The 26,042-nt window shown below is 37.4% G+C and overlaps 1 protein-coding gene across 2 annotated transcripts in view; it reads right to left on the reverse strand.

The window, feature by feature from the left end:
• DIAPH2 (diaphanous related formin 2) overlaps positions 1–26,042 on the reverse strand; it is a 982,643-nt gene that overhangs the window by 231,000 nt on the left and 725,601 nt on the right. For both annotated transcript variants that reach the window (XM_045290573.1, XM_045290572.1), the window contains one exon: positions 9,482–9,617. In XM_045290573.1, the coding sequence (XP_045146508.1) occupies positions 9,482–9,617 (136 nt within the window). The remainder of the gene's footprint in view (positions 1–9,481; positions 9,618–26,042) is intronic.

The following is a 26,042-nucleotide window of genomic DNA, read 5'->3' on the forward strand; positions in this document are numbered from 1 at the left end:
GTTTCCTACCAAGAGAAACAAACAAGACAAAGCTCTGATTTTTCAGCAGAAACCAAGCAAGCAAGAAGGTAATAAGATTACATAGATAAAATGCTAAAAGAAAAAGAAAACTGGCAACAAAGAATCATACACCCAACAGAGTTATGAAACTTCTCTGACATAATCTAACACCTTGAGGGAGTGAATCACTGGCCCATAGTTTCTGGTGAAACCAATATCAATTGATAGAACATAGTTCACAGATATTTGGACCATCCTACTTCAGTGAGTAGTGACTGAGGTATTAAAGCTCATGAACAGTCATCTAAGGTTCAACAATTGTTCTTTCCTCATCTGAAGGAAAAAAGAGAAATGGAAATAGAAAAATATATGGAAATAATTAGTCCAATGGACATATAAACATCAGCATACAAAAGCCCGAAACCCAAAGTTTGTAGTGGATACCACTACAAACAGTTGTGAAAAGGATTGTATTAGAAGGTACTGAATAGAGTAGTCAAAAAATGTGGAACAAATTATTTTCACACTATTATTTTGATTGAATATCTCAAAACTACCTTGTTTCCTAATGACATAGATCAGATATTAAATTGTAAAACTAAAATTCCAGATTATAAATCCTATTTTCATCTATAATTTATTTGCTGATAAGATTTCATCATTTTAAAACTTGGCGACTGATAGAAAACTTGCTATCAAGTTTTAGCAATATATTTTAAAAGTTTAGGTATATTGATCAAGATTAGCTAATTCTCACTCAAAAAACTGATTTGTCTTCAAATCTGACATAGTTTCTAAGGTAACTCATTCTTTATTATCATACTAGAGGTAAATAGGCAATTTTAATTCCCACATAATCTTCTATAAGGAAGATCTAAAGTGTTCCTGATTAAATAATAATCACATTATACTCTGACTGGGATTTGCAATTTCTAAACATTAGCTTTGTTTTTTCAAATATATTTCTTTTCTATTGTTTCTTCCAAGACTTTGCAGTTAATACTGTTAACATCTACAAATATTTGGTTTTTTCTACCTATGTAATTCATTGATTTTTTTAGGAGTTTCTAAGTTAATTATTATTTATACCAATACAATCAAAAGGTGGTAAACATAGATTATATAAAGGATTCACACAATTGCAAACATAGAGTATATTTATTTAGCACATGCTCATGTTGCATTTAAGTTACCTTTCTCCATTTTACATTAAAATAAATAGTATATTGCTATGCATGTCCTAAGTTTAATTATTTGTTAAATGGTGCAATAAATGTTGACTGGAGGAATACAAAGCTAAAAAAAACCAAAACACAGAAAAATATAGTTATCTGTTGATAAAATATGCTGTTCTTAAAAAAAGATGTCGCTTGCCAGTCTGAATCTGTTGCTTACAACTTCCCTTCCTTTAAATAAAAAAAATCTCCTAAGAATTTTCTCCTTCCTGCTACTATCTTAAAACTACCACAGATTTCAACTCCTCCAGAGAGAGAATCAGGTTAGAACTAATGTTTCTCTTCACCTTTCACTGTCCTTTTCCAGGTACATCCACTTTGCATTTACCTCTCCTTTCTTGTTCTTCTGACTCACTACCTTGAGTAATCCTCAAACAAATTCCTTTAAGAAATTTAGCTCTCCTATCTCATCATAACTTCCCTATGTGATTTTAAAGGATCTTGACAGTCTGGCTCTATCTCACCTTGCCCACAATTTTCCAGTCCAAACTCTCCTCTAGGAGTAACACCTACAGAAATACTAGTTTGAGATCACTAGCTGCTCTGTACCCCTAAAGAGCTATAGCCTCAGAAATACACAGAGACAATTCTATCATATCCTATCAGGTTACCACGAGTGGGAATTGACTCAATAGCTGTGAGTTTGCTTTTTGGTTTGGTGATAGGACCTAATACGTTAAGAATCAGTTCATAAAAAGGCTAGAGTAATGGTTGGCAATCTGTGGCTCTCTGGCCATACATAATCCTTGGGTCCATTCATATGGCTCTGAAGGAAAATTGAAAAATTGTAAAATATATTATTCAGACAATGGTGATTTCATTTACTTCTGAAAAAATATATTTATGGCTTTCGCAAAAAATTTAAATTGTGAGGGATAGGATTAGCTCCTCTGTCTCAATTTTTTGCTGACCCCTGGACTAGAGTATAAATGACATTAGAACTTGTTATTTTACATGGATTGTATCATTTAGCTTTCACAATAGCATGAGGCAGATATTAATATTATTCCCCTTTGTAAGAAAATTGAGGCACAAAGAGATGAAAGAACTCGTTTAAGAAGGGATGCCTAGTAAGTTGTGAAGCAGTGAGGCATTTGTGTTTCTGAGGTAGCATTTTCACCTTCTCTATGGGAAAGCTGGGTTTAATACCAGGCCTGCACTGCATGGCCATCAACCACCATTTGTCAGAGGAGGCTTGCAATTTGTTATGATGCTGAGTAAGTTTCAGCAGAGGTTCTTGACAAAGATAAACTAGGAAGACAAATTTGTGATCTGCTTCGGGAAAGTCAGCAAATGAAGACTCTATGGATCACAATGATCCAATGTACAACCAATCATGGTAAAATGTAGCTGCTAGTTCTAGTATGCATGGTATCCATGTGAATCAGGAGCCAAATCAATGGCAACCAACACGAAAAAAAGTCTTTGAGCTGGGAATTGAACTTAGGACCTATACCCTTAATCATTTTGATGTATTTTCCACAAAACATATCCTATATAAGCGCTGATTTCTTATGTGCTAATATGCACCGTTGCTGATGTCATTCCTTTTGACTTGACTAGTTTCTTCTCTGCTTAACCAGTTCTCAGGGTCTAACTTAACTGATAGGTCTACAGACTGTAGTAATGAAGTCTTAGCTCATTGATTTATACTTGTGGATAGTTTTACAGAGAAAATAACCTGTATTATCAATCCTCACTTGACTACACACTTTACTGCTTGCTGGTTTGACTTTTGTTTCACTTCGAAGGCAAAATGAGAAGGTCTTTATAAAGATCACTAAGTTTTGCACTTTTCCCCCAGATTCTCCTGTAAGCAAAAACAATTCTTTCATTAGCAACAGTGGCAAATATATTCTAGGTCCACTGTTATATACTGCACTTAATTATCTCATTTAATCTTCACTAACACTGTAGGATGTAAATGTCATTATCCTATATTACAGATGAGGTAATGGAGGCATAATGAGATACAGAAAAAGAAAAAGGTTATAAAGCTAGTAAGTGTCCAAGTTAAGACTTGCCTTTACTTTTTACAGTTTGAGGCTTTAATAACTTTTTAGTCATTAAAAACTTACAGTTTACAAAATGGCTGTTTCTTTAACATATAATTATGTCTTTCCTCCTTTAAATTAAGGAAATACAATTTCTTATCATGGCCTTAGCCTTCTGATCTCTAATTCCCTCAGAATGGAGCTTTGGAACATAGAATTTTTGTGGATTTAACTTGAAAGATATAATTCTCTAGCTGCTTCGTTTTCATGATATCTTTACTTAATTCTGTGCTCAACTGATCACATTGAGATTAGAAGAAATAATCTTTTTTTGTTTGCTCTATCCTATTATTCCTCTGAATAATTAAATTCTAAGACATTTCCCCTTGATGAATGTATATAATTTAGCATGCTAGATAAATATATCTTACTATTGTTACTTAATAGCTATATGGGATGGGATCATGGCAGGCTTTTTTTTAATTGATAAAATAGAAGTTCTTAAAGTTGTTGGCAATTTTCAAAGTGACTAGATTTACCTTGAGGCTCTACTTCCAAACCTTTGTTGTAGACAAAATTCCTAGTTTTAATGGTATGTACCACCATTGTAGTGTATGAACTATATCTACGTTCTTTATACAATGTGTATTTTACAATGACAATCAATCAACAGCTTAATTGGACATTTTAAAAGTTATTTAAACCACATTTTGACTGTACCTCATTCTCATGTCTTCTGTAGACTTTTATGTCTCATTGATTCCCATTTATATGGCTTTACCTTGTTTCCTTTCATGCTCTCAGAATGCCTGCAACTAACTTCTACCTTTTTCACAGCAGCGTGTTTTTTTAACACACTCTGAGAAACTCTTCGACACAACTCCATCTTGACACCCAACTCAGTTGCTATGTATCCTTTTCTGCATCTTTTCATCTTTTAAATTAAGCCTATACTTTGTAAGTATCAACACACATACACTTCAAGTGTAAAAAAATACTACAATATAATGTATTTATAACACGAGGGCCACAAGTCTATGACCAGCTTGTACATCTTATTATTTGGTCTATATATGGAGAAAATTTCAAAAGACACACAAGAAAAAATGCTTATTTTAAAGTTCGTTTTGATTCATGTTCAGATCACTAAGCTCAGCATTAACACAAAAACTTATTCATTTGGTTATCCAACGACTTCACTCACATTTAAAAAGCAAATTAACCAACTCTTGTCAAATGAAAATTTAGACTATAATATGTAACATGGCCTTGCAGAAGAACAAACAAATTCATGTTGTAAGAAATATAACTAGACAACAGAAAAGTGGGTGAAGGGAGATGTCGGACAGTGTAAGATATGAGAAATTAACAATAATTTATAAATGATCAAGGGTTCATGAGGGAGGGGGAGCTGGGAGGGAGGAGGAAATGAGGAGCTGATACCAAGGGCTCAAGTAGAAAGCTAATGTTTTGAGAACGATGATGGCAACAAATGCACAAATGTACTTGACGCAATGGATATATGTATGGATTGTGATAAGCATTGCACAAGCCCCCAATAAAATGATTTTTCAAAAAGCAATAAAAAAAAGAAATACAACTAGAATACTTCTTGGAAGTAAGGAAAGTGAGGCATCATTTCACATATTTTCAACATGTTATCAGAAGAGACCAGTCACTGGAAAAGGACATCATGCTTGGTAAAGTAGCGGGTCAGTAAAGCAGAGGAAGAGCCTCACAGAGACGGAAGGACACAGTGGAGGAAACGATGGGCTCAAACAGAGTAACGATTATGAGGCTAACGCAGGACCAGGCAGCGTGTTGTTCTGTTGGACACAGAGTCAATGATTCAGAACCAATCTGAGAGTATTTAATGACAACATAGGATCGATTTTCTGTTAGAAGAATACTTTTAGGGAAATACTGAAAGTTTGAAAAATATTAAGGCTGTCCACATGATGTGGGAAAGAAATAATTTTCTGGCAAAAAAAAATGTATAGCATCTGTCTTGACTGTTAATCCCAGAGATACTCAATATGTGCCCTGAAGCACTCCGGAGTATCTTTGAGACCCTTTCAGACGATCTGCTAGGTCAAAACTATTTTCATAATAACACAGATACCGTGTTTCATCTTTTTCCTCTCTTTGTTTTATACGTGTGAATGGGAGTTTCCAGAAACTGCATGATAACTAATATTGCGTTCAGTTGAATGCAGAAGCAGGCAGGCAGGAAAATTAAGGCCTTTTATTAATCCAAACTTTGAAGAGAGTTATAACAGGTTCTCTTCTTTTTATAAAAAAAAATAGTGACTTTTATTTTAAAGTGACATTCATGTTAACAGGCTTATCATTGCAATTTTTAATGAGGAAGTAAATAATTTATATGATCTTTCTTTTAATTTCTAATGATGGCAAATGTCAATAGATATATTCGATATAAACAAAAGATCTTTATTCCTCTCAATAATTTTAAGAGTATAAATGATCCTGAGACAAAATAGCTTTACACTTTGTGCCAATGACCTCATTTAAACCCTCAACTTGAAGCATGAAATAAAAATCAATGATATAAAAGTCAGTGTATCTAGTCCAGATCTATTTCCTGACTTTCATGGCTATCGACACAATTTCCAGTCCTGAAAAAGGAAATATATGTAAAATGATACAAATAATTATAACCTTACCCACCAATTCTTTCTATTCCTGAAGTTTTCCTTCGCTGTGAAAGGTAACCCCTGTCCCAGTGCTTTCTTCCCTCACTTCTCATATCTAATCAGTTGTCAGGATCTGTTAGTGCCTTCTTTTTCATATCCCTAAACCCATAGCCACTCCAGAAAAGGACGCAGGGCACCATCAGCTCCTGTCTTAACAAGAACATTATCCTCATAACTTCTGTTGCCCGGGCCTTTCTATTTCCAATCCATTCTCTGTGTTTCTTTACAATGATCTTTGAAATAATCATACCTGAGCACTTCACTCTTCAGTTTATAAACATTTATAGGCTTCCCATAGCTTTCAGGGTAGACCCTCAGCAAAGCACAGAGGTAGGTGTACAACCTGTTCCCTGATAACTCTCCAGTCTCTTTTTCCAGTCCTCTTCTATCCATGCAAGGTGGTTAACTTTCAGTATTTTCTATTGCCTCCCTCACCTTTTCAATGATAACTTCCAACATACATAGATTGTCAGGCTGCGCTCTAGCATCTACTTACTAACAGAGTGACTTTCAGGATCCTAATTATAAGGATTGTTTCACAAATTGTGTTCATACTATATTTTACCGTGGCTATTTATATAAGGTTGCTTCTTATTTTCCCCTGAAAATTGTCATATTTATTTATTTGGGTAGAAAACAAACTATAGTCAAAGCCTGACATTTTTACATATTTTACAGATATGAAGAATAAAGTTTAAGGCATAGAAATATCTTAGATGTGCTCTTAAATAGGTATTACTGCAGAGCGATTGATACTGATTAATAAACTGAATCCATTAGCTGCTCCACTGGAGAAAGAAGAGGCTTTCTACTCCCATAAGCAGTTACAGTTTGGGAAATTCATAGGGGCAGTTGTAGCACGTCCTATAAGGTCGCTATGAGTTGACATTGACTTGATGTCAATGAGTTCTGAGTGTACAAACTTTTGAATAAAGTACACTACTAACTAAAATTTACTCTGGCTGTGAAATGACCATGTTCTAATCTTGGTTCTACCTATTAAGGTCTTTGCAACTTTGGGCAAACTATCTAACTTCTCTGAGACTCTGTCTCCATCTTAAATTGAGATGATATCGCTTTTTAACAGGGCTATTCTCATTAAAAGGAGCCATCATGTTCATGTTGGGTGAGCATTGAATGGCTAACCCCAAGGTCAGCAATTCAAGCCCACTAGCCACTACAAGGGAGAAAGCTGATTCTATTTGCTTCAGTCAAGATATACAGCCTCAAAAGTCCTAGATAGGATCATTATGGGTTGAAACTCACTCAGTGGCACTGGGTTTTGTGCTCTCAGTGTAGTTATTATTATCATCATCACCCTTAACCAAGGCATGCCTTGCCAGAGGCATGGGGATGTGCAAAAATTCTATAACCAGACTACATGGATTTGAATATAGGTGCTCTTCTTAGGCACTGTGGAGTCAATTTTCCACTCATAGAGACTGCCATGCAAGAGAGTAGATCTCTTTAAGGAGAAAAATACTAGGTTCTTCTCCTATGGAGTTAATAGGTGAGTTTAAACTGCCAACTTACCCAAACAGCTAAGTGCTTAACACTGCACCACCAGGCCTTGGAAAATCTGGTGCTAGCACTTCGTATTTCTGGGATCATAGGGACATTTTTAACTTATAAGAATCCCAGTGTCTGCTTCTATAAAAGGATAACCATAGTAACAACTACATAGAGAAACATGGGTATTAATTGATTTAAAACATTTAAAAGTCTTATACTAGAGCTTGGCACATGGTTGATATGATACAAATGCTTGCAATGTTTTCCTACTGTCATTTTAATAATAAAACAAAACAATCCTATTGTCATTGAGTTGCTTCATTGGGACCCTAGAGGACGAAGGAGAACTGCCCCACAGGGTTTCCACAGCTGTAAATCTTAAATGAAGCAGACTAGCACATCTTTATCCCATAGAGGAGCTGATGGAATCAATCCACCAACCCTATGGTTAGCAGTCAAGTGTTAACCACTGTGTGTCAATTTAAGGATTAAGAGTGTAGGGATGGAGTCCAGGCTGACAATCTGAAGATAGCCAGTGAGACTCCTTTGTGGGCATGGCCTTCTCCTGAGAATTCTGGGAAATCTGGTACTTCCTCCTTAGAGGTGGAAGGCATGTCTCTCTCTCTCTCTCTCTCTGCCACTCCCTGGGAGACACTGCAGAAGACAAGCCACATGGATGCAACCAGACCTCGGAAGCTGGAGAAGCCACAGAGAGACCCTTGCCAGCGCCGAGGTGCTTACAATGCTACTGGACCCAAAGACTTTCTACCCACTGGCTTGTGATTGTCCTGCATTTGGCTTCATTGCATGTGTTTCATGAGTCTGAAGAGGACTTTACAGATTGATATCGGACATATGGGCTAAATCAGACTTATGGACTAGATCTGGACTGGGCTGGGATGTTTTATCAATGTTAAATTGCTCTTGTACATAAACCTCTTTCTTATACACATATGTATGTCCATGGATTTGTTTCTCTGGTCTACCCAGACTAACATAACCACCTTGCCACCAAGGCTCCTGTTTTGACAGTGGGTTTCCAAATCAATCATATTATCGTGCCTAGGTTTTGTTTCAAAATTCTTTCCCTTAAGTGGCAAAGGCTATATGATTTTTCATTCATAAATTTTCATACCAGAAATTGGTCTCAATCACTTTCTTCTCCCCTTGCCTTTTTTAAAGTAAAGCCAAACAACAACAAACCCACCTTCAGTACACAGTCATTCCTGCTAAACAACATAATAGCTTACCATGTAATATAAGGACGCACTAATACTTTGCACATAGTCTCGCAACTGAAAAAAAAAAAAAAAGATGTTCCTCCCAATGTTTTCAGCTTGTAACATCTAAAATACCCCAAGTCCACTACCAGAGAGTTGATCTAATCCATTGTGCCCCATATAAAGAGAGTAGAAATGCTTGATAATGTTTCCAAGACTGTAAATCTTTATAGAAACAGACACCTAATCTTTTTGCTGTGGAGTGCCTTGTAGATTTGATCTATCAACTTTTTGGCTGTCAACCCAGTGCTACCATGGCTCCATCAATATCCATTATGCTTTGAAATTGCAGAGGAACTCTGGTGGTGCTGTGAGCTCTTAACTGAAATGACTTGTTGCTGTACCCTTAGTAGACTAATTCATAGACATGAACTAACATAATGAAATTTAGAACATATCATTCATCTCCCCTTAAGTTTTTATTTCACTTTCACCTACCCTCACCGCACCCTAATATATGATGTCATAAAATTTGGTAAAAGAAAGAAGGGGAAAGACTACTTCAACATTATACTTTCTAACTGGCCTTGGCTATCAAAACTCCTGAGTCCTTAGTATCAGGTGATAAGAAATGGCGATAGGATCAGTCAAAAATCAACACAAATAACTATAGTGTGGATTTTTGACCAGTAATATGGCAATTACTCATTTTACAAACAATTCAAAATTAGGTGCAGGTATTCTGCAGAGTGTATGGTGCGATATGGAATTTATCATATTGTTAGATGGTAGAAATTCTTGCATACCTTTGTTCATATCGATGAGCTGCTTCTTCTTCTTCTGGCGTTCCAACTTTTCTTGTTCAGCCTTTTCTTTGGCAAGTTTGGCCCTCTTGGTCTTTTCTTCCATTTCCCTTCTTTTATTGTTTTCTTTCACTGCCTCCTGCATATATATAAAAAAAGTAAATAAAAATCTGTTCATTACTTAAACAATGAGTTTCATAATTTAGCAATTAATACATAGAGATGGGAAGGCCTCAAGGCAGGTACATATAATTTTGAGAGAAACAGATAAATTATCTTAAAATATTTTTCTGGAAAACAAAAATTAGAAATAACTTAACACTCAACTGCTATTATCTGGGGTCTCAAAAAATTAGGGACACCAATCTTACAGATTTCACATAAATGCACTTTCTCCACTTTTGTAATATGAAATATTCTTTATGCACGAGATTTAATATGAACATGACTCATCAAATATTTGATACTTTTATTATACATCTGTAAAATGGGGGTCCTGAAAACATCTTGTAGGGTTGTTATGGGTGGAAATGAGAAACATATAGGAAGTACATAGGACAGAGTTTGAGGTTTTATGGTCAAAATATTTTAGCTTTAGTCGATGATGATGATGGTGATGGTGCTGGAGGTATTGACTACATTTAAATGATTTGGGGAATGACACACAGGCAATGTTATCATAGAGAAGAAATAACTACACTTCTAATATTGTTTTACATGCCACAAACTCTATAAATCCAGGAGCATATTTCAAGCTCTTGTCTGTTTTATTTTGGAAAGACTTTGTGGAAATCTAGAAAACTAGTACATTCCTGTACACAATGAGAGAAAGCTGGTGTAAAATGATTAACTGGAATAATAATATTGACTTTCTCTGAGTTCAGACAAGCCACTAACGCAGAGCCTTATCAACTGCAAGTCCTTTCCATCAAGTTACTCTTTTATTTATTTTCATTATGATTGATTAGCTATACTTCACAGCATGTACAAACTGCTTCATAAAAAGCTATTTTGTTCCAAAAACTCTTCAGAAAATGATTCAATAACAAGAATATAACAACAAGGCTTTGCCTGGGGGAATTTATATGGAAATAAATATACACGAGGAAGTGTCAAATAGTTCTTGGACAGCCGCCTGAGTGGGTTCTGCGGAACCTGTGAACCCTGCCTTCCCAGCTGTTAGGTGCTGCCCTCGGCGACCATGTCTAAATCTCTGAAAAAGTTGGTGGAGGAGAGCTGGGAGAAGAACTAGCCGGAAGTGGACATGAGTGACCGGGGCATCTCCAACATGCTGGATGTCAACAGCCTGTTCTCTTTATCCCATCTCACTCAACTGGTGCTCAGTCACAACAAGCTAACAACGGTTCCACCAAATGTAGCAGAACTGAAGAACTTGGAAGTGCTCAGCTTCTTTAATAACCAGATTGAGGAGCTGCCCACACAGATCAGCAGCCTCCAGAAACTCAGACACCTAAACCTTGGCATGAACAGGCTGAACACTTTGCCTTGAGGATTTGGCTCTCTACCAGCTCTTGAGGTCCTTGACTTGACTTAAAACAACATGAATGAAATGAGGAAAATTATAAAACACTACTTCAAGAAATCAAGAGTGACCTCAACAAATGGAAGAATATCCCATGCTCGTAGATTGGCAGACTCAATATAGTAAAGATGTCAGTTCTGCCCAAGGTACTATATAAGTTCAATGCTATCCCAATACAGATACAACCATCCTTCTTCAAAGAATTGGAAAAACAGATTACCAACTTCATATGGAGGGGCAAGTCCAGAATTAGCAGAGAACTCCTCAAGAAGAAGGACAAAGTGGGAGGGCTTTCTCTACCTGACTTTAGCAAGTACTATACAGCCACAGTACTCAAAGTGTGGTATTGGCATAATGGCAGATATTCAGACCGATGGAAAAGAGCTAAAGACCCAGAAATAAAAACATCAACATACAGGCAACTGATCTTTGATAAAGTCCCAAAAAATATTAAATGGGAAGCAGATGCCATCTTCAATAAATGGTGCTGGATAAAATGGATATCTACCTGCAGAAAAATGAAGCAAGACCCTTACCTCACTCAATGCACAAGAATAAAGTCAAGGTGGATCACAGACCTTGAGATAAAAACCCCAAACAATTAGGGCCATAAATGAGGGAATTGGGATAAACGTGAGAACCTTGGCACAGGGAATACATAGGGTATCAGAAATAGGAAAGGATACAAACATAGAAGAGTCACAAATAGACAAGTGGGACATACTGAAGATAAGGCACCTGTGTACATAGAAATAATTCACCAAGAGAGTAATAAGAGAGTCCACCAACTGGGAAAACATATTTAGCAATGAAACATCAGACAAAGCCCTTATTACTAAAATCTACAAAACCTTGCAAGCTCACAATAAGGGAAAAGCTAACTGCTCACTGAGGAGGTGGGAAAAGGACCTGAACAGAAGTTTCACAGAGTCTGAAATCCGAATGGCAAGTAAACATATGAGAAAATGTTCCTGATCATTAGCCATCAGAGAAATGCAAATCAAAACAACTATGAGATACCATCTAACACCCTCAAAGATAGCCCAATTCAAAAAATCAGAAAGCAACACGTTTTGGAGGGGCTGTGGCGAGACAGGAACTCTCATCCACTGCTGGTGGACCTGTAGATATGTACAGCCACTATGGAAATCGATTTGGCGAATTCTCAAACAGATGGAAATTGAGTTACCTTACGACACAGCAATCCTCCTACTGGGCATATACCCAGAAGAGGCAAGAAACAAACCAAGACCAGACATCTGTGCTCCAATGTTCATTGCGGCACAGTTCACAATTGCAAGGAGTTGAAAGCAACGCAAATTTCAATCAACAGATGAATGGATTAAAAAACTATGGTACCCTGCACCCTGATTAGCTCATCTCCTCCCCTAAACCCCTCAGCAGGGGGTGTTCTGTTGTCTCCACTCTGCACTCACCCACCTTTACAATGACATGTTTTCTTGTTCCTTGATGCCTGACACCCGATCCCTTCCACAGCTCGTGGTCACACATACTGGTGTGCTTCTTCCATGTGGGCTTTGTTGCTTCTGAGCTAGTTGGCCGCTTGTTTGTCTTCCAGCCTTTAAGACCCCAGATGATACATCTTTTGATAGCCAGGCACCATCAGCTTTCTTCACCACCTTTGCTTATGCACCTCTTTGTTTTCAGTGATTGTATCAGGAAGGTATGCACCCACTGATCTGATTTTTAGTTCTTTGATGCCTGATAACTGGTCCCTTCTGCACCTCGTGGTCAGACAGGCTGGTGTGCTTCTTCCATGTGGGCTTTGATGCTTCTCAGCTGGATGGCCGCTTGTTTATTTTCAAGCCTTTAAGATACCAGACGCTATATCTTTTGATAGACAGGCAATGATGAAACATATAACTTTCCTCTAGTTCTTTAATGCTTCCTCCCCCCTCTGTATCATGATCCCAATTCTGCTCTGCAAATCTGGCTAGACCAGAGGATGTACATTGGTACAGATAGCAACTTGAAACACAGGGAATCCAGGATAGATGACTTCTTCAGGACCAGTGGTGAGAGGGGCGAGGCCTGGAAGGTGAAGGGAATGTGGGGTGGCAGGGAGGAGCCAATTACAAGAATCTAAGTATAGCCTCCTCCCTGGGGAACAGACAGCAGAGAAGGGGGCGGAGGGAGACATCGGACAGTGTAACTTATGACAAAGCTATAATAATTTATGAATTATGAAGGGTTCAGGAGGGAGGGGAAGAGGGAGGGAGGGGGAAAATGAACAAACGATATTGAGGGCTAAAGTAGAGGGCAAATGTTTTGAGATTGATGAGGGCAACAGGTGTACATATGTGCTTGACTCAATGGATGTATGTATGGACTGTGATAAGAATTGTATGAGCACTCAATAAAATAATTTTTTAAAAAACAAAAAACTATGGTACATACATACAATGGAATACTATGCATCACTAAAAAGCAGCGATGAACACATGAAGCATATCTCCATATATATAAAAGGTAAATGCAAAAGAGGCACAGGGAAAAAGCTACGGTAGTATACAAACACTCTAGGGGTATGGTCCAGGTAGTATGGCAGGTGCCAGACCAAATCCAGGGGTACATAGAGTAGCCAACCAACAAAACCCACATGGAAGAACATATCAGCCTGTATGATCACGAGGTACCGAAGGGATCAGTTATCTGGCGTCAAAGAAAAAAAATCATTTTTCATTGTGCGCTCACCTCCATGATACGATCACTGAAGACAAATGGGTGCATAAGCAAATGTGGCGAAGAAAGCTGATTGTGCCGGGCTATCAAAAGGTATAGCATCTGGGGTCTTAAAGGCTTGAAGGTAAACAAGCGGCCATCTAGCTCAGAAGCAACAAAGCCCACATGGAAGAACCACAACAGTCTGTGTGTTCATAAGGTGTCGAAGGGATCAGGTATCAGGCATCATCACAACAAAAAATCTTACCATAGTGAATGATGGGGGAAGTGTGTGGAGACCCAAAACCCATTTGTAGGCCACCGGACATCTCCTTACAGAAGGGTCTCGGGGAGGAGACGAACCAGTCAGGTTGCAATGTAGCAACGATGAAAAATACAACTTTCTCCTAGGTCCTAAATGCTTCCTCTCCGCCCCCACTATCATGATCCAAATTCTACCTTACAAATCTGGCTAGATCAGAGGATGTACACTGGTACAGATAGGAACTGGAAACACAGGGAATCCAGGGTGGATGATCCCTTCAGGACCAGTGGTGTGAACGGCGATACTGGGAGTGTAGAGCGAGAGTGAGTTGGAAAGGGGAAACCAATTACAGAGAACTATATGTGACCTCCTCCCTGGGGGACGGACAACAGAAAGGTGGGTGAAGGGAGACATCGGACAGGACAAGATATGACAAAATAATACTTTATATATTATCAAGGGCTCATGAGGGAGTGGGGAGTGTGGAGGGAGGGGAAAAATGAGGACCTAATGCTGGGGCTTAAGTGGAGAGCAAATGTTTTGAGAATGATGAGGGCAATGAATGTACAAATGTGCTTTACACAATTGATGTATGTATGGATTGTGATAAGGGGCTCATGTATGTATGGATTATGAGCCCCTAATAAAACGATTTAAAAAAAGTTCCCGTACAAGTGGAATTAAAAGGTAATGGCATTTTCCCACAAACCTTTTGAAGCCCCCATACATGTATTTTATATTTTCCCTAATTTTAAAAGACATAATAGTTTAAAATAGCCTTGAAAACACTTCCACATATCTCCAGACTTGCAAGAATGGATTTCATCCTACAAAGTCTCAATGCCTCTACCTTTACTGGTACCTTTGTTTTCTATTGTCCTTGTTAGGCTACTATCCCTAGCATTATGCTAAAACCACAAAATTATCCGATTTCTATAGAAAAATTAAAAAACTGCCACTTGAGATGAATTAGAATAATCAAATCATACGTGTAGAGCAAGGATTCTCAGCTTTGGTACTATTGTCATCCGGGCTGGACTAGGCTTAGTTGTAGGTCACCCTGTACATTGTATGACGTTTAGCACCATCCCTCGGCTCTACCCACAGATTTTTAAATGTCACATATGGAGCAAAACTGCCCCATCAATGATAACCAGGGGGATTTCATGCACGTAATTTGTTCACCGTGCATTATAAAGTAATACTTCCATTAGGAAAGCATAAAGCCAAACCATAATGAGATACCACTTGAGATAACTGTAACCTAAAAGACAACTAATAGCAAGGGCTAGCAACAATGTGGAGAAACTGGAATCCTTCAATATTGCTAGTGGGAATATAAAATGATGCAGTCACTGTGAAAAATAGCTCAGCAGTTCTCTGAATTTTAAACATGGTGTTACTGCATGGCAGAGTAATTCCACTTCGAAGTATACACTCAAGAGAATTTCAAATACATGTCCACAAAATAAATGGCACAAAAATATCCATAGCAGCCTTAGTTACGTGTAGTAGCCAAAAATGTGGAAAGAAGCCAAAATATCCATCAATTGATAAATAAGTAAACGAAGTGTGGTATAATCCTACCATGTGACTTAGTTATTTGGTGCTGCCATCACGGAAATACTATTTATCCTCTCACAGTGGACGGGGCTGCTTTAGGGGAAGGCTCTCTCTCTCTCTAATAGAGCTTGGAGAAAGTGTTTGTTTCCTTTCAACATCCGTAGGCCTCGTGTCTACTGGCGATCTCAATATAGCTTGGCATTAATCTCCAATAACTATCCCTAATTCTGCCTCTTTAACATCATGTAGGTGAATATTTATAATACACAGGATACATCAGAACACATAATGGAGGATAATTTCAGAATACTGAGAAATATAGTCCATCCAAGTTAAAACAAATTTTGGGAGGATGTAATTCAGTCTATAATACAGTGGAATACCTTTCAGTAATACAAAGTATGAGAGTACACTAAGGAAAATAATCAGGAACAAAAAGGCTACATATTGTCTGATCCTACTTATATGAAATATAATATGCTAATCTGTAGAGACCATTAAAAAAAGATGGGGAAAAGGAGATTGGGAAAAAAACAGATAATGAATATGTTTCTTTTTGAGGTGATCAAAATGTTCTGGAATCATGGTGATATTTGCACAACCTTGTAAATATGTCAATTGTATCACAGTAAAATAATTTTCGGTTCAAAGCCTCACTCATTCACTGCTATTGAGTTGATTATGACCCATTGTGACCCTATGGGGCAGGGCAGCCTGCCTCTGTGGTTCCCAAGGCTGGAACTATGAATAGAAAACTGTCTTTCTTCTGCAGAATGGTTGGTGGTTTTGAACTGCTGGCCTTGTGGTTAGCATTCCAAGGAAAAACTACTAAGCCACCAATCCCACTTTCAGGAATATACCCAAGAGACCTGAAAGCAGCAATGTAAACAGACATACTCATATATGCCAATTTACAGTAGTCAAAGGTAGAAACCACCCAAATAACCAACAGTGGCTGAAAGGATAAACAAAATGTGGTATATACATACAATGGAAGATTACTTAGTCACAAAGCGAAATGAAGTCTTGACACATGCCACAATATGAGTGAACCTTGAACACATTATGCAAGGTGAAATAAATCAGTCACAGAAGGACTGATACTGGATGGACTCACTTATGTGAAATACTTAGAATAAAAAAACATACAGGGATCAAACATTTTTAGGGGCAGGAGGGATAAGCAAAGACAGACTGGTTGTATAGGAAGCAGTGCATTTCTGTTTTTGATGATTGGAAATTTGGCATTGATTTTGAATGATGGCTGGACAATGATGATTGATGTAAATGAGATCACTAAAATGCACATGTCAAATGAGGTATATTGGTGAGTTTAAAAATAGATTTTGAGGAAAACAGGGTTGAAATAAAACTAAAAAAGGAAAAACAATGTAGATAGGCAACATATATTTAGGCTTTGATACTAAAACAATCTGTAGAATCACTGAAAAATAACATGAAAGAGGAGGCAAGTAGCAGAAGAGAGAAAGGAAGTTAAGGCTTGTATTACTGGTCAAACCAATGATCTGGTAAACAGTCACCGACAGTGTACTTTGAATCTATTGGCTTGCTCTGCAAATAGCTACACATTTATTATGTAACTGGTCTTTCAAATCCTTATTTTAAAAACAATAACAACAAAACCCCCTGCAACTTAAGTATTGTTTGCTCTCACTTTACAGATGATGAAACATAGGTTGAGGTGGGTTAAGTGACCGGCCCAAGCTGACATAGCTCCATAAATATTAGAATCATCTGGGACTGTTTGGCATACAGACTACAGGTAAAACATAGGATAAAAAACTCTTGAGCCACTTTGTATCCCACATAACATATGGGATACACACATGCTAAAAAATGCAACATTTAGAATAAAAATTATTCATTGTGTATTTGAAATTTAAATTTAACTGAGTACTTTATAATTTTATTGAATACATCTGACAACCTTACAACCGAGGCTGAGCTGATTTTTTACAAGAACCTTTGTGAGACTAAGATCATCAGATGAAGACAGTAGAAATTATTTTTTTAAAGTCCAAATCTCAACCACATTTTAAGAGGAGAAATACTGATAGGGATCATTGGTGGGCATAATGTGGTTTTTGAACTTGAAGCTCATACTATATCTGTAGCATTTGTCATGTAATTCATTCTTTATGATCTCTTGAAAATAGAGTAAAAACTAAAATGTTTTGTATATAAAATCTAAATTGATCAAAATGTGGGATGAGATAAGTTTAGGCAATGATTGATATCAAAGAATCACTAATGGACAAATGAATATGTACAAATTGCTTGCATTTCTATATAAGAAGGAGGCTTCCTACTTGTACCACTAGCAGCGCGTGAATGTGGGTCTAGTAAAGAATGAAACAGACCAAGTAAGAGGCTCATTAGTTCAGAACTTTGATGTTTCGGGCATAGATTTAACTACAAATAATCACACATCTTGAAACGGCATGTGGAATCCTAAAGAGACCACAGCTGAAGGGGGCAATAATTTCTCTCGTTTGGCATTAATGAAAATAAATGAATCTGCAACGGCATATATTTGTCAAGCAACCCAGACTGAGATGTAAGATATTTGTCCTGATATCACTGAATCTGTCTTCATGAAAAGGTCTCATGCTGGAAGAACAAACAAATAGGTACACAAACAATATTCCTTTTGTTGATTTTAATCATAGGCTCTGGATTTAGGAAATTAGGGATAGGAAACGCATGCCTATTTAATTCTCTTGCCTTAGGGGAAAAGGGGAGAAAGGAAAATCTTAAGGATGGTTTTTTATCAACAATCTTCAGTTTTACCTGAGTGAAAGATAAGCCATTTTAAAACTCCTAAAAGTGTAGAAGGGAAAAAGATTTTTTTAAGGGGAGGGCTATATTTGTTTCCTTATTCCTATAAAGCAATACCCAGATTAAAAGATTATGAACAACAAGGGCACATTGAAGGTGAAAATAGGAAAACAACAACAACAACCAACAACAAAACTTTAACAATTTACTGTGATTAACAACACTTTACACTTGTCAAGCCTCAGGAAACATTTTAAAACACTAACTCTTTCTAAAGTAATCACCAATCATCATTTCTTAGGGTTGGGAATGCCAAGTTGTTTATATTCTGTCATTGTTCAAGACTGAGTTCGGATAAAAGGATGCTAATTGAGAAAGTGTTTGGGTGGTCACCTCATACAAGGTAAGAAATATGTTTGTTGGGGAAAAAAGTCAGTTTTACTGGTATACCTGTTTTTCAAGAGTCAGTAAAATGTACAAAAGCAGCAAACTATTAAAGAAAATACCTTGAAGATTTACTGCAAAATATATTCAACAACCTAATGGGAAATCTCTATTGCCTATCTGAAACATATAAATAACAATCTGATTTCATTTTGTGCATAATTAACAATTGAGACCTGTGGACTAAGAATGCCACATGGAGGAAAACAAAACAAAACTAAAAGCATCCCCCTGAAAAAAAGGGAAAAACAACAACAACATCAACTCATATAGATGCTAAGACCTCTCATTTATTCCGATTAGGCTTTAAGAAATGGATGAATCTGGTTACAAATATTTCAGGGGGCTCAGTTGTCATCTTCATTCAGGTCAGGCTTACAAGAAGCAGGCATCGCCCTACGTTGTGTTATTGGCAAGCACACATCCAGCGACTGAAAATGACAAAACAGCCTTTACTTTCATTTCCTTGAATGCTTTACTAGTCCAGCGCTGACGACTGAAGCACTTTACAAGACTGATGGATCTCACTGAAAGCTGAAAATGTAGTGGAGTGAAAGAGCAGTGACACAATTAGGAGTGTGGAACTTAGAATCAGACAAAGCTCTTTTCAAATCCAATTTCTATCAATACTAAAAACAGAGTGACCTTGAACATGTTAATGACTTCATCTCTTTGGGCCTTAGTTTCCACATCTGCAGATCAGAGATAATACGTCTTTAAATCATGTTGTAGTAGTTAGGTGCCATCAAGTCAGTTCTAACTCACAAGCGTTATTAAATTGATTACATGAAATAATGCTTATAAAAGCCACTTAGAGCAATAGTAGGTATAGCATAAATGCTCAGTCCATGGTAGCTGTGATTGGTATGTGTAGTGGTAATATCTGAAAGTTTGTACAGTAAGAATTGGGTCATTAAGACACAAATGACCACAATGGTTTTTTTGGTAGTTAGATGATTTTATGTCAACTAGACATTCCTGGCTAAGCATGGAGTCAACCCTGTCAATCAAGTTGCAGCCTGATGCAAGAGAGGGAGACTCTGGGAACTGCTCTCACTGTCTCTCTGACCCTTTGCCTTTCTGCTTGACACTGACCCCGACGTTGCAGCTGCTCGGCCATATTTCTAATGACCTTGGATCCACAGGACTCTATACCCACCAGCCTGCAATCTTTCTGCAGTCTGCCTTATTGTATGTGGCTATGTGAGTATGGAGAGGGACTTATGGCCTAGGATCAGACTTTAAGGACTTGAGTTGGCCTGGGCTTAGATGCCTTCTTCCTATGTAATTACTTATTGATATAAAGCTTTTTCTTATACTTAGATGAGTGTCACTTGATTTGTTTCTTCAGTCAACCTGGCCTAACATAGTTTCAATGATTTATTCTACAAGCCCACATCCTTTTTCCCCCCTGCAAATCACAAGGAAATGACTTATGATTAGAAACAAAGCATCTACCCTCATAAGCACATAGAAAGTAACTTTTAACTGTTCTATATTATTGGCATCAAAAATGACTGGACAGTCATATTGAAACCTTTCAAAAGCGAAAATGGGGTACAAAGAAGAAGCAATTATCATAAATTTATATGAGGAAAATATTTCAGCATTGTCAAACTGGCAAAATATTCTATCAAATCATACCAAATAACAATGACACTGGGCAGCTACAACAAACAGCTTGATGCAGCGATGTCAAATGCAGTTAGTTCCCAGGAAAGGAGCTTGGTGATGCTATTCTCCCCACTAGGGTTTCAGGCTTCCACTACAACCTTTCTCTGCAAAAGAAACATGCAATGCAAGTTTCACTTTTCACCTTTTTATAAAAAAGTGAAAATCATCTTCAGATTTCTCTCTCTTAACCCACTGCTGGCAAGTCAATTCTGACTCATAGTGACCCAATAGGACAAGAATAGAATATGTAGATCTTTTGTAAAAGCAAAGTGACATATAATAAATGTTCGAAAATAGGGGAGACCTGTATCAGTTGGCGCACAAAAAAAACAAAACGCAAAACATCAACCCTAGAAATCTATTTCTCTCTCTCTCTGTCACTCTCTCTCTGGTTTTAGATCATTGTATTCACCCATGGAAATATATTTGACAAAATTTTCAATTCATTACAGTATTGGAAGCTGTATGATAGCAGAATCACATAACCTAAAAGAATGTTTTGGAAATGTCCTGGTGTAAAAATTGGTAACACTGGTGCCAGAGGCATACTTTGATTACACTGCTGGCTACTCATCAATGATCTTAGAAGGATTTGCAAATTATTTTAAGTCAAGCAATTTGGCAAAAACATAAAGAAACTTCATATGTATTATATTGAAAATTCTCCTTATGTGCTAAATATGAGGCACCAACATATTACTTTTCATGAAAACCCAGTAAAATAGGTGGAATTCAATCTCTCTCACTCACTCACTCACTCGCTCGCTCGCTCTCTCGCTCGCTCTCCCCACCCCCCTTGAACTCTCTACACCTGATTCTCTTTCAGCTTTAATTCAAATGGTACATCTAGATATTTTTTAACCTTTTTAATCCTTTATGGTAGCCATTTCAGAATTTATATTTGTTTAATCAGCTCTTTTTAAAAATAACATAGAACATTTAAGATTTAAATGAAAGAACCCTGGACCTGAATACTCATTTTCTAGCTTTCATAAAGAAGGATATCTATTCTAAGACATTTCTTTCTTTCTTTCTTTTTTTTAAAAATCACTTTATTGGGTGCTCATATAACTTCTATCACAACCCATACATCCATCCATTGCGTCAAGTACATTCATTGCCCTCACCATTCTCAACACATTTGCTCTCTGCTTGAGCCTTGGTATCAGCTCCTCATTTTTCCCCTCCTTTCCCGCCACCCTCATGAACCCTTGATAATTTATAAATTACTATTTTGTCATGCCAAGACATTTTTAATAATCTAATAATAGATTTTTTTAACAAAACAAGACCCCCCTCCCCCAATTCCTGACCTGTAATTTTGTGCCTAGGGCGTAAGCAATGGAGACAAGCCCCCTTTTTTGTTCATTTGAAGTCAGGACCTATAATCCAGAAGTTTTAAGTACAACAGCATACGCTAGTGAACTGAGGCCACCCTTTTGGGGCTGAGGGGACTTTTTATATACCAGCGTCTTCTATCAACTATCCTGCTTTATCAACATGGAGCATTAACTATGCTAAGCCTCATTTCCTGGTTTGTGGAATACCTGTACTCCATAGTGTTGGTTTGTGATTTAAATGGAAAATTGCCTAAAATGTCTGTTAAACACAGTGCCTGGCACACAAAACGAGTTTAATAAACAGTGGTGGTTCGTGATTAGTGTTACATTATTCCACATTTGGGCAATACTAAGGGTCTCATGCCCTGGTGGCACAGTGGGTTACATTTGGACTGCTAACCACAAGGTCCACAATTTTGAACCCGTCGGCTCCTCCTTGAGAGAAAGAAGAGGCTTTATGGTCCAGTAAAAATGTACAGCTTCAGAAACCTAGGGGAGGAGTTCTACTCTGTCCTACGTGGTCACTATGAGTCAGAATCAACTAGATTGCAATGAGTGGTATTTGTGTTCTAACGTCTCATGCAATGCAGTATCTGTATTTCATTTTCCATATCCCAGCAATGTGCCCTCCTGTGTACGTGTGCACTGAGGAGAAGAAAGAATCCTTTTTATATGGAAATCGCCTTCAATGTATGATTTAGCATACAATTACAATACTAGACGGGAATATGAGGAAAATTACAGCACACACACTCTCATAGCCACAAACTGAGCAGACAACAGCATTTGTTTTCCTGAGTCAAGAATAAAAATTCAGAGGTAGAAGAAACAGCAGGTATGTTTTGTTTGTTTTATTCTGTTTCTTTTTAGGGTACGGGCTGGTATTTAATAGATCATGATTAACAAAACCAAGACACACAAAGGTCATAAAGTCATTTGCTATTTGTGGTAGTAACAGAACTCACATGTCATACAACTTCAACCTAATACCTTAATGACTGGGCTGTAGCATAAACTGTGTGGTAAAATTTCCTGGGAATAAGCACTGACATGCATGTATGTGTTTTATTTTTGACTTTTTAACATGTGACCTTAGTTTCATTGTTTCTTTGAGAAAATGAAGAGCATAGGTCCAGGCAAACACCATTTGACTTGGAAATTAGGAGTTTGTTTTTAGTTCTTTCCTGAGTATTTTCTCAGAACAGGCGGTTCATTTGTTGGCCTAAGGATTTAGGGAAGGGACAGGAGAATATGCCTATACTCAGTCTTCAGGCCTTCCTAAGCTCTCCTGCTACATTTTCTTTTGTACCCACAGGAAGCTGGTAGCACTACAGGAAAATCCTCTTCTGAGGTATTTCAAACAGGAGATAAGATGAGTGATAGATCCCTTTGTGCATGCTTGAGAGTTTCTCATTCAATTCCAGTCATAACAGGAGATGGAATCCGGGGAGGGGAACTTTTTTTCCAGACCTGGAAACTAGGATTATAAAAGAGCAATGTCTTTTTGCCTGTCCTACAGATAAAGTTCTGAGCATGACAAAAACAAGGAAAGACAACTTAGAAAAATTATTCTATTTAAATTTGTTTTATATTTCACATAATGATTTATATAATACCTTTTCGATATTTCACACACACAAATTAATGTCCCTTTCTTTTTCTCCATTTTGCTTCATAGAGCTACCTAGCGCATTGTTTGCTTAAGTTGTTTGAGCTTCTTGTGATACTTTACGATTTACTGTACTTGTCTAAAATCAAGTTGTTAGAACACACAGATCTCAGAGCAGGTTACCAGTAACTGATGTGTAATTTGGGCTGAGGCTATTATTTGTTAGGGCGGCATGGGGGGAAGGAGGGGAGAAAGAGAGAAAGAAGAAAGAAAGAAAGAAAATGTGGTGAACGTCTAAAGAATAATTATTAGTAACAGGATTAATATGCTCTTCCAAATCTTATCATTCCAATTTTAGAGTGATTGTATTAGTTTTAAAATGGGAAGAAGTAATGTGAATGAAGTTTCAACATTTGAACAATCAGATGATTAGAGAGAGAGAAAAAAAATCCACAAAAACTTTACATAAGATAGTGGTAATGATTTACTGGTATTTTCAAAAGCAACTGGTGTCAAATTAAGACCGTCTATTTAAAAAAGAAACTCTCCTCTTCAATTAACATTAAACAACATTCAAAATTCCTTATTTCTAGTTTCAATGTGTTTAAATGCATGTTAGATTGAAGGGGTCATGAAAAAATGTTCATAATATAGAATATCCATTGCAGCTACTAAACTCAGAGTCATCCGGTACCTCTAAAGATCTCATCAGCACTATAATGCTGCGAAATGTTTCTTTCCCAGAGATATCTACTTGTTCTGGTACGAGTGACCTAAAAAGTTCTTATGAAAGAGCTCATGAATACTTCATCAACCAATCAACTACAATTGCAACAGAGAGGTATAACTTGCTTTTTCATTGGGGTAATTGAAATCTTGATTAGCTTTTTCAAGTACATAGATGCCTAAAGAACAGGCACTCCACAAAAGTAATGATACTGCAGTTAGATGGGGATTGCAGTATGTTTATTAACCGAGGTTAATATGGTATGAGTGATAGATGTAAAATGAGCCATAGGTGACCCGTTCAACCAATTCAATCAAAATAGTTGTAGATTCCTGTTTTGGGGTTCTATTTTATAGGAAGTATTTTTCTCTCACCATTTCCTTTCTAAACTACAGTTTCTTCCCCAACTCTTTCACTTCAGCCATTCCCTAAAGTTCTGTCTTCATCTCCTTTTCCTTGTTATTCTTTCATTTCCTCTCTATCTTCCCTTTTCTCTCTCAAGGTCTCTTCTCTTCTTTCTGTCTATCACAGAACCCATTAATTCTCACTCAGAGTAGAAGCAAACATTCCTTAAAATGGCCTACAAGGCCATACATGATCTGGTTTTCCACCAGTCCTCTGACCTCATCTTCTTTTGGGCCATTTTATCCCAGCCACAACGGTCTTTTATCCTGATCCTAAAACAAGCAAGCAAGTAAACAAACAAAAACACTTTGAACTCCTCCCTCAGTGCCTTTATGTATTTTTGCCCCCTCTGTTCTCAGACATCTTCATTACTTATTCCTCATCTCCATCGAGTCTGGGCTTCAATGTCTCCCTATCAGTGTAGCCTCTCCTGACCATCAGATAGAAAATAGCTCCTTGAAAAACTTCCTGCCTCCCTTTTCCCTATTGCATTCTCACCGGTATCATAAATGGTCAAAACATAGTAAAAGTTTTTAAAAGCTCCACATTGTCTAGTAAGAGAAGTTGCTGAACATAGCTGATTTATATAATAATAGGTGTCAGCCTGGGAGTTCTCAAAACATTAAATTCTCAGGAGTTTCTACACACAAACAAATCCTTACTGACATCCAGTCAATTCCAAATCACATCGGCCCTCTATAGGATAGAGAAGAACTGGCCCTGTAGCTTTCTGAGACTGTAAATCTTTAAGGGAGTAGAAAGCCTCATCTTTTTCCCCCCGGAGCAGCTTGCAGTTTCTTACTGCGGACCTTGCCCAATTGTAACCTACTACACTACCAGGGCTCCTCTCTACATATCATTCCATACAGACCTCTAACTTGTTTTTTTTGTGGAAATAAGAGACCCACCTTAGTGGCCTTCTAGCCCTGGTGATGCTTTCGTTAAGCACTTAGGGGCTAATAAAAAAAATTCACTGCTTCAAACCCAACATACCACACTAGTTGCTCAGTGGGAGAAAGAAATGGCAGTTGGCTCCCATAAAGATTATAACCTTAGAAACCTTGTATTATTGTCGTTACACTCCATCATATAGGGTCACTATGAGTATGAATCAATAAACTTCACGACAACCAGTTTTAGTGGTTCTGGAAAACATACTTGGAAAAAAATGAAAGAAAAAATCCCTCTAATCACCCATGGGTTATTGTTCACTGTTTAGTGTTTCTGAGGTCTGAGAGCTGTGACATTTGCCATGCTGTCATAGCACAACATTTTGCTGAGAAAAGTCATGTGTGTAAGATCAGCGTTTACACAGAACCTTCAGTGCTAAAAGAGTAGTTATATCCTAATTTTAAAAACAAGATCTCTGTTTTCAGTGAGATATTTGCAGAATCCATAAATATTAGTACCACCCAGCACTTCCAGTAATCTTTTGGTTTAAGATAAAACCTTGTTAGGTCCACATAGAGGGCTTATATACAAAGTTCCTCAAGCGTATTTATAGAAATGACTC

This window comes from Echinops telfairi, unplaced genomic scaffold (genome assembly GCF_000313985.2).
Source record: "Echinops telfairi isolate 266 unplaced genomic scaffold, ASM31398v2 ScPeMD7_44;HRSCAF=162, whole genome shotgun sequence".
Lineage (NCBI taxonomy): Eukaryota > Metazoa > Chordata > Mammalia > Afrosoricida > Tenrecidae > Echinops > Echinops telfairi.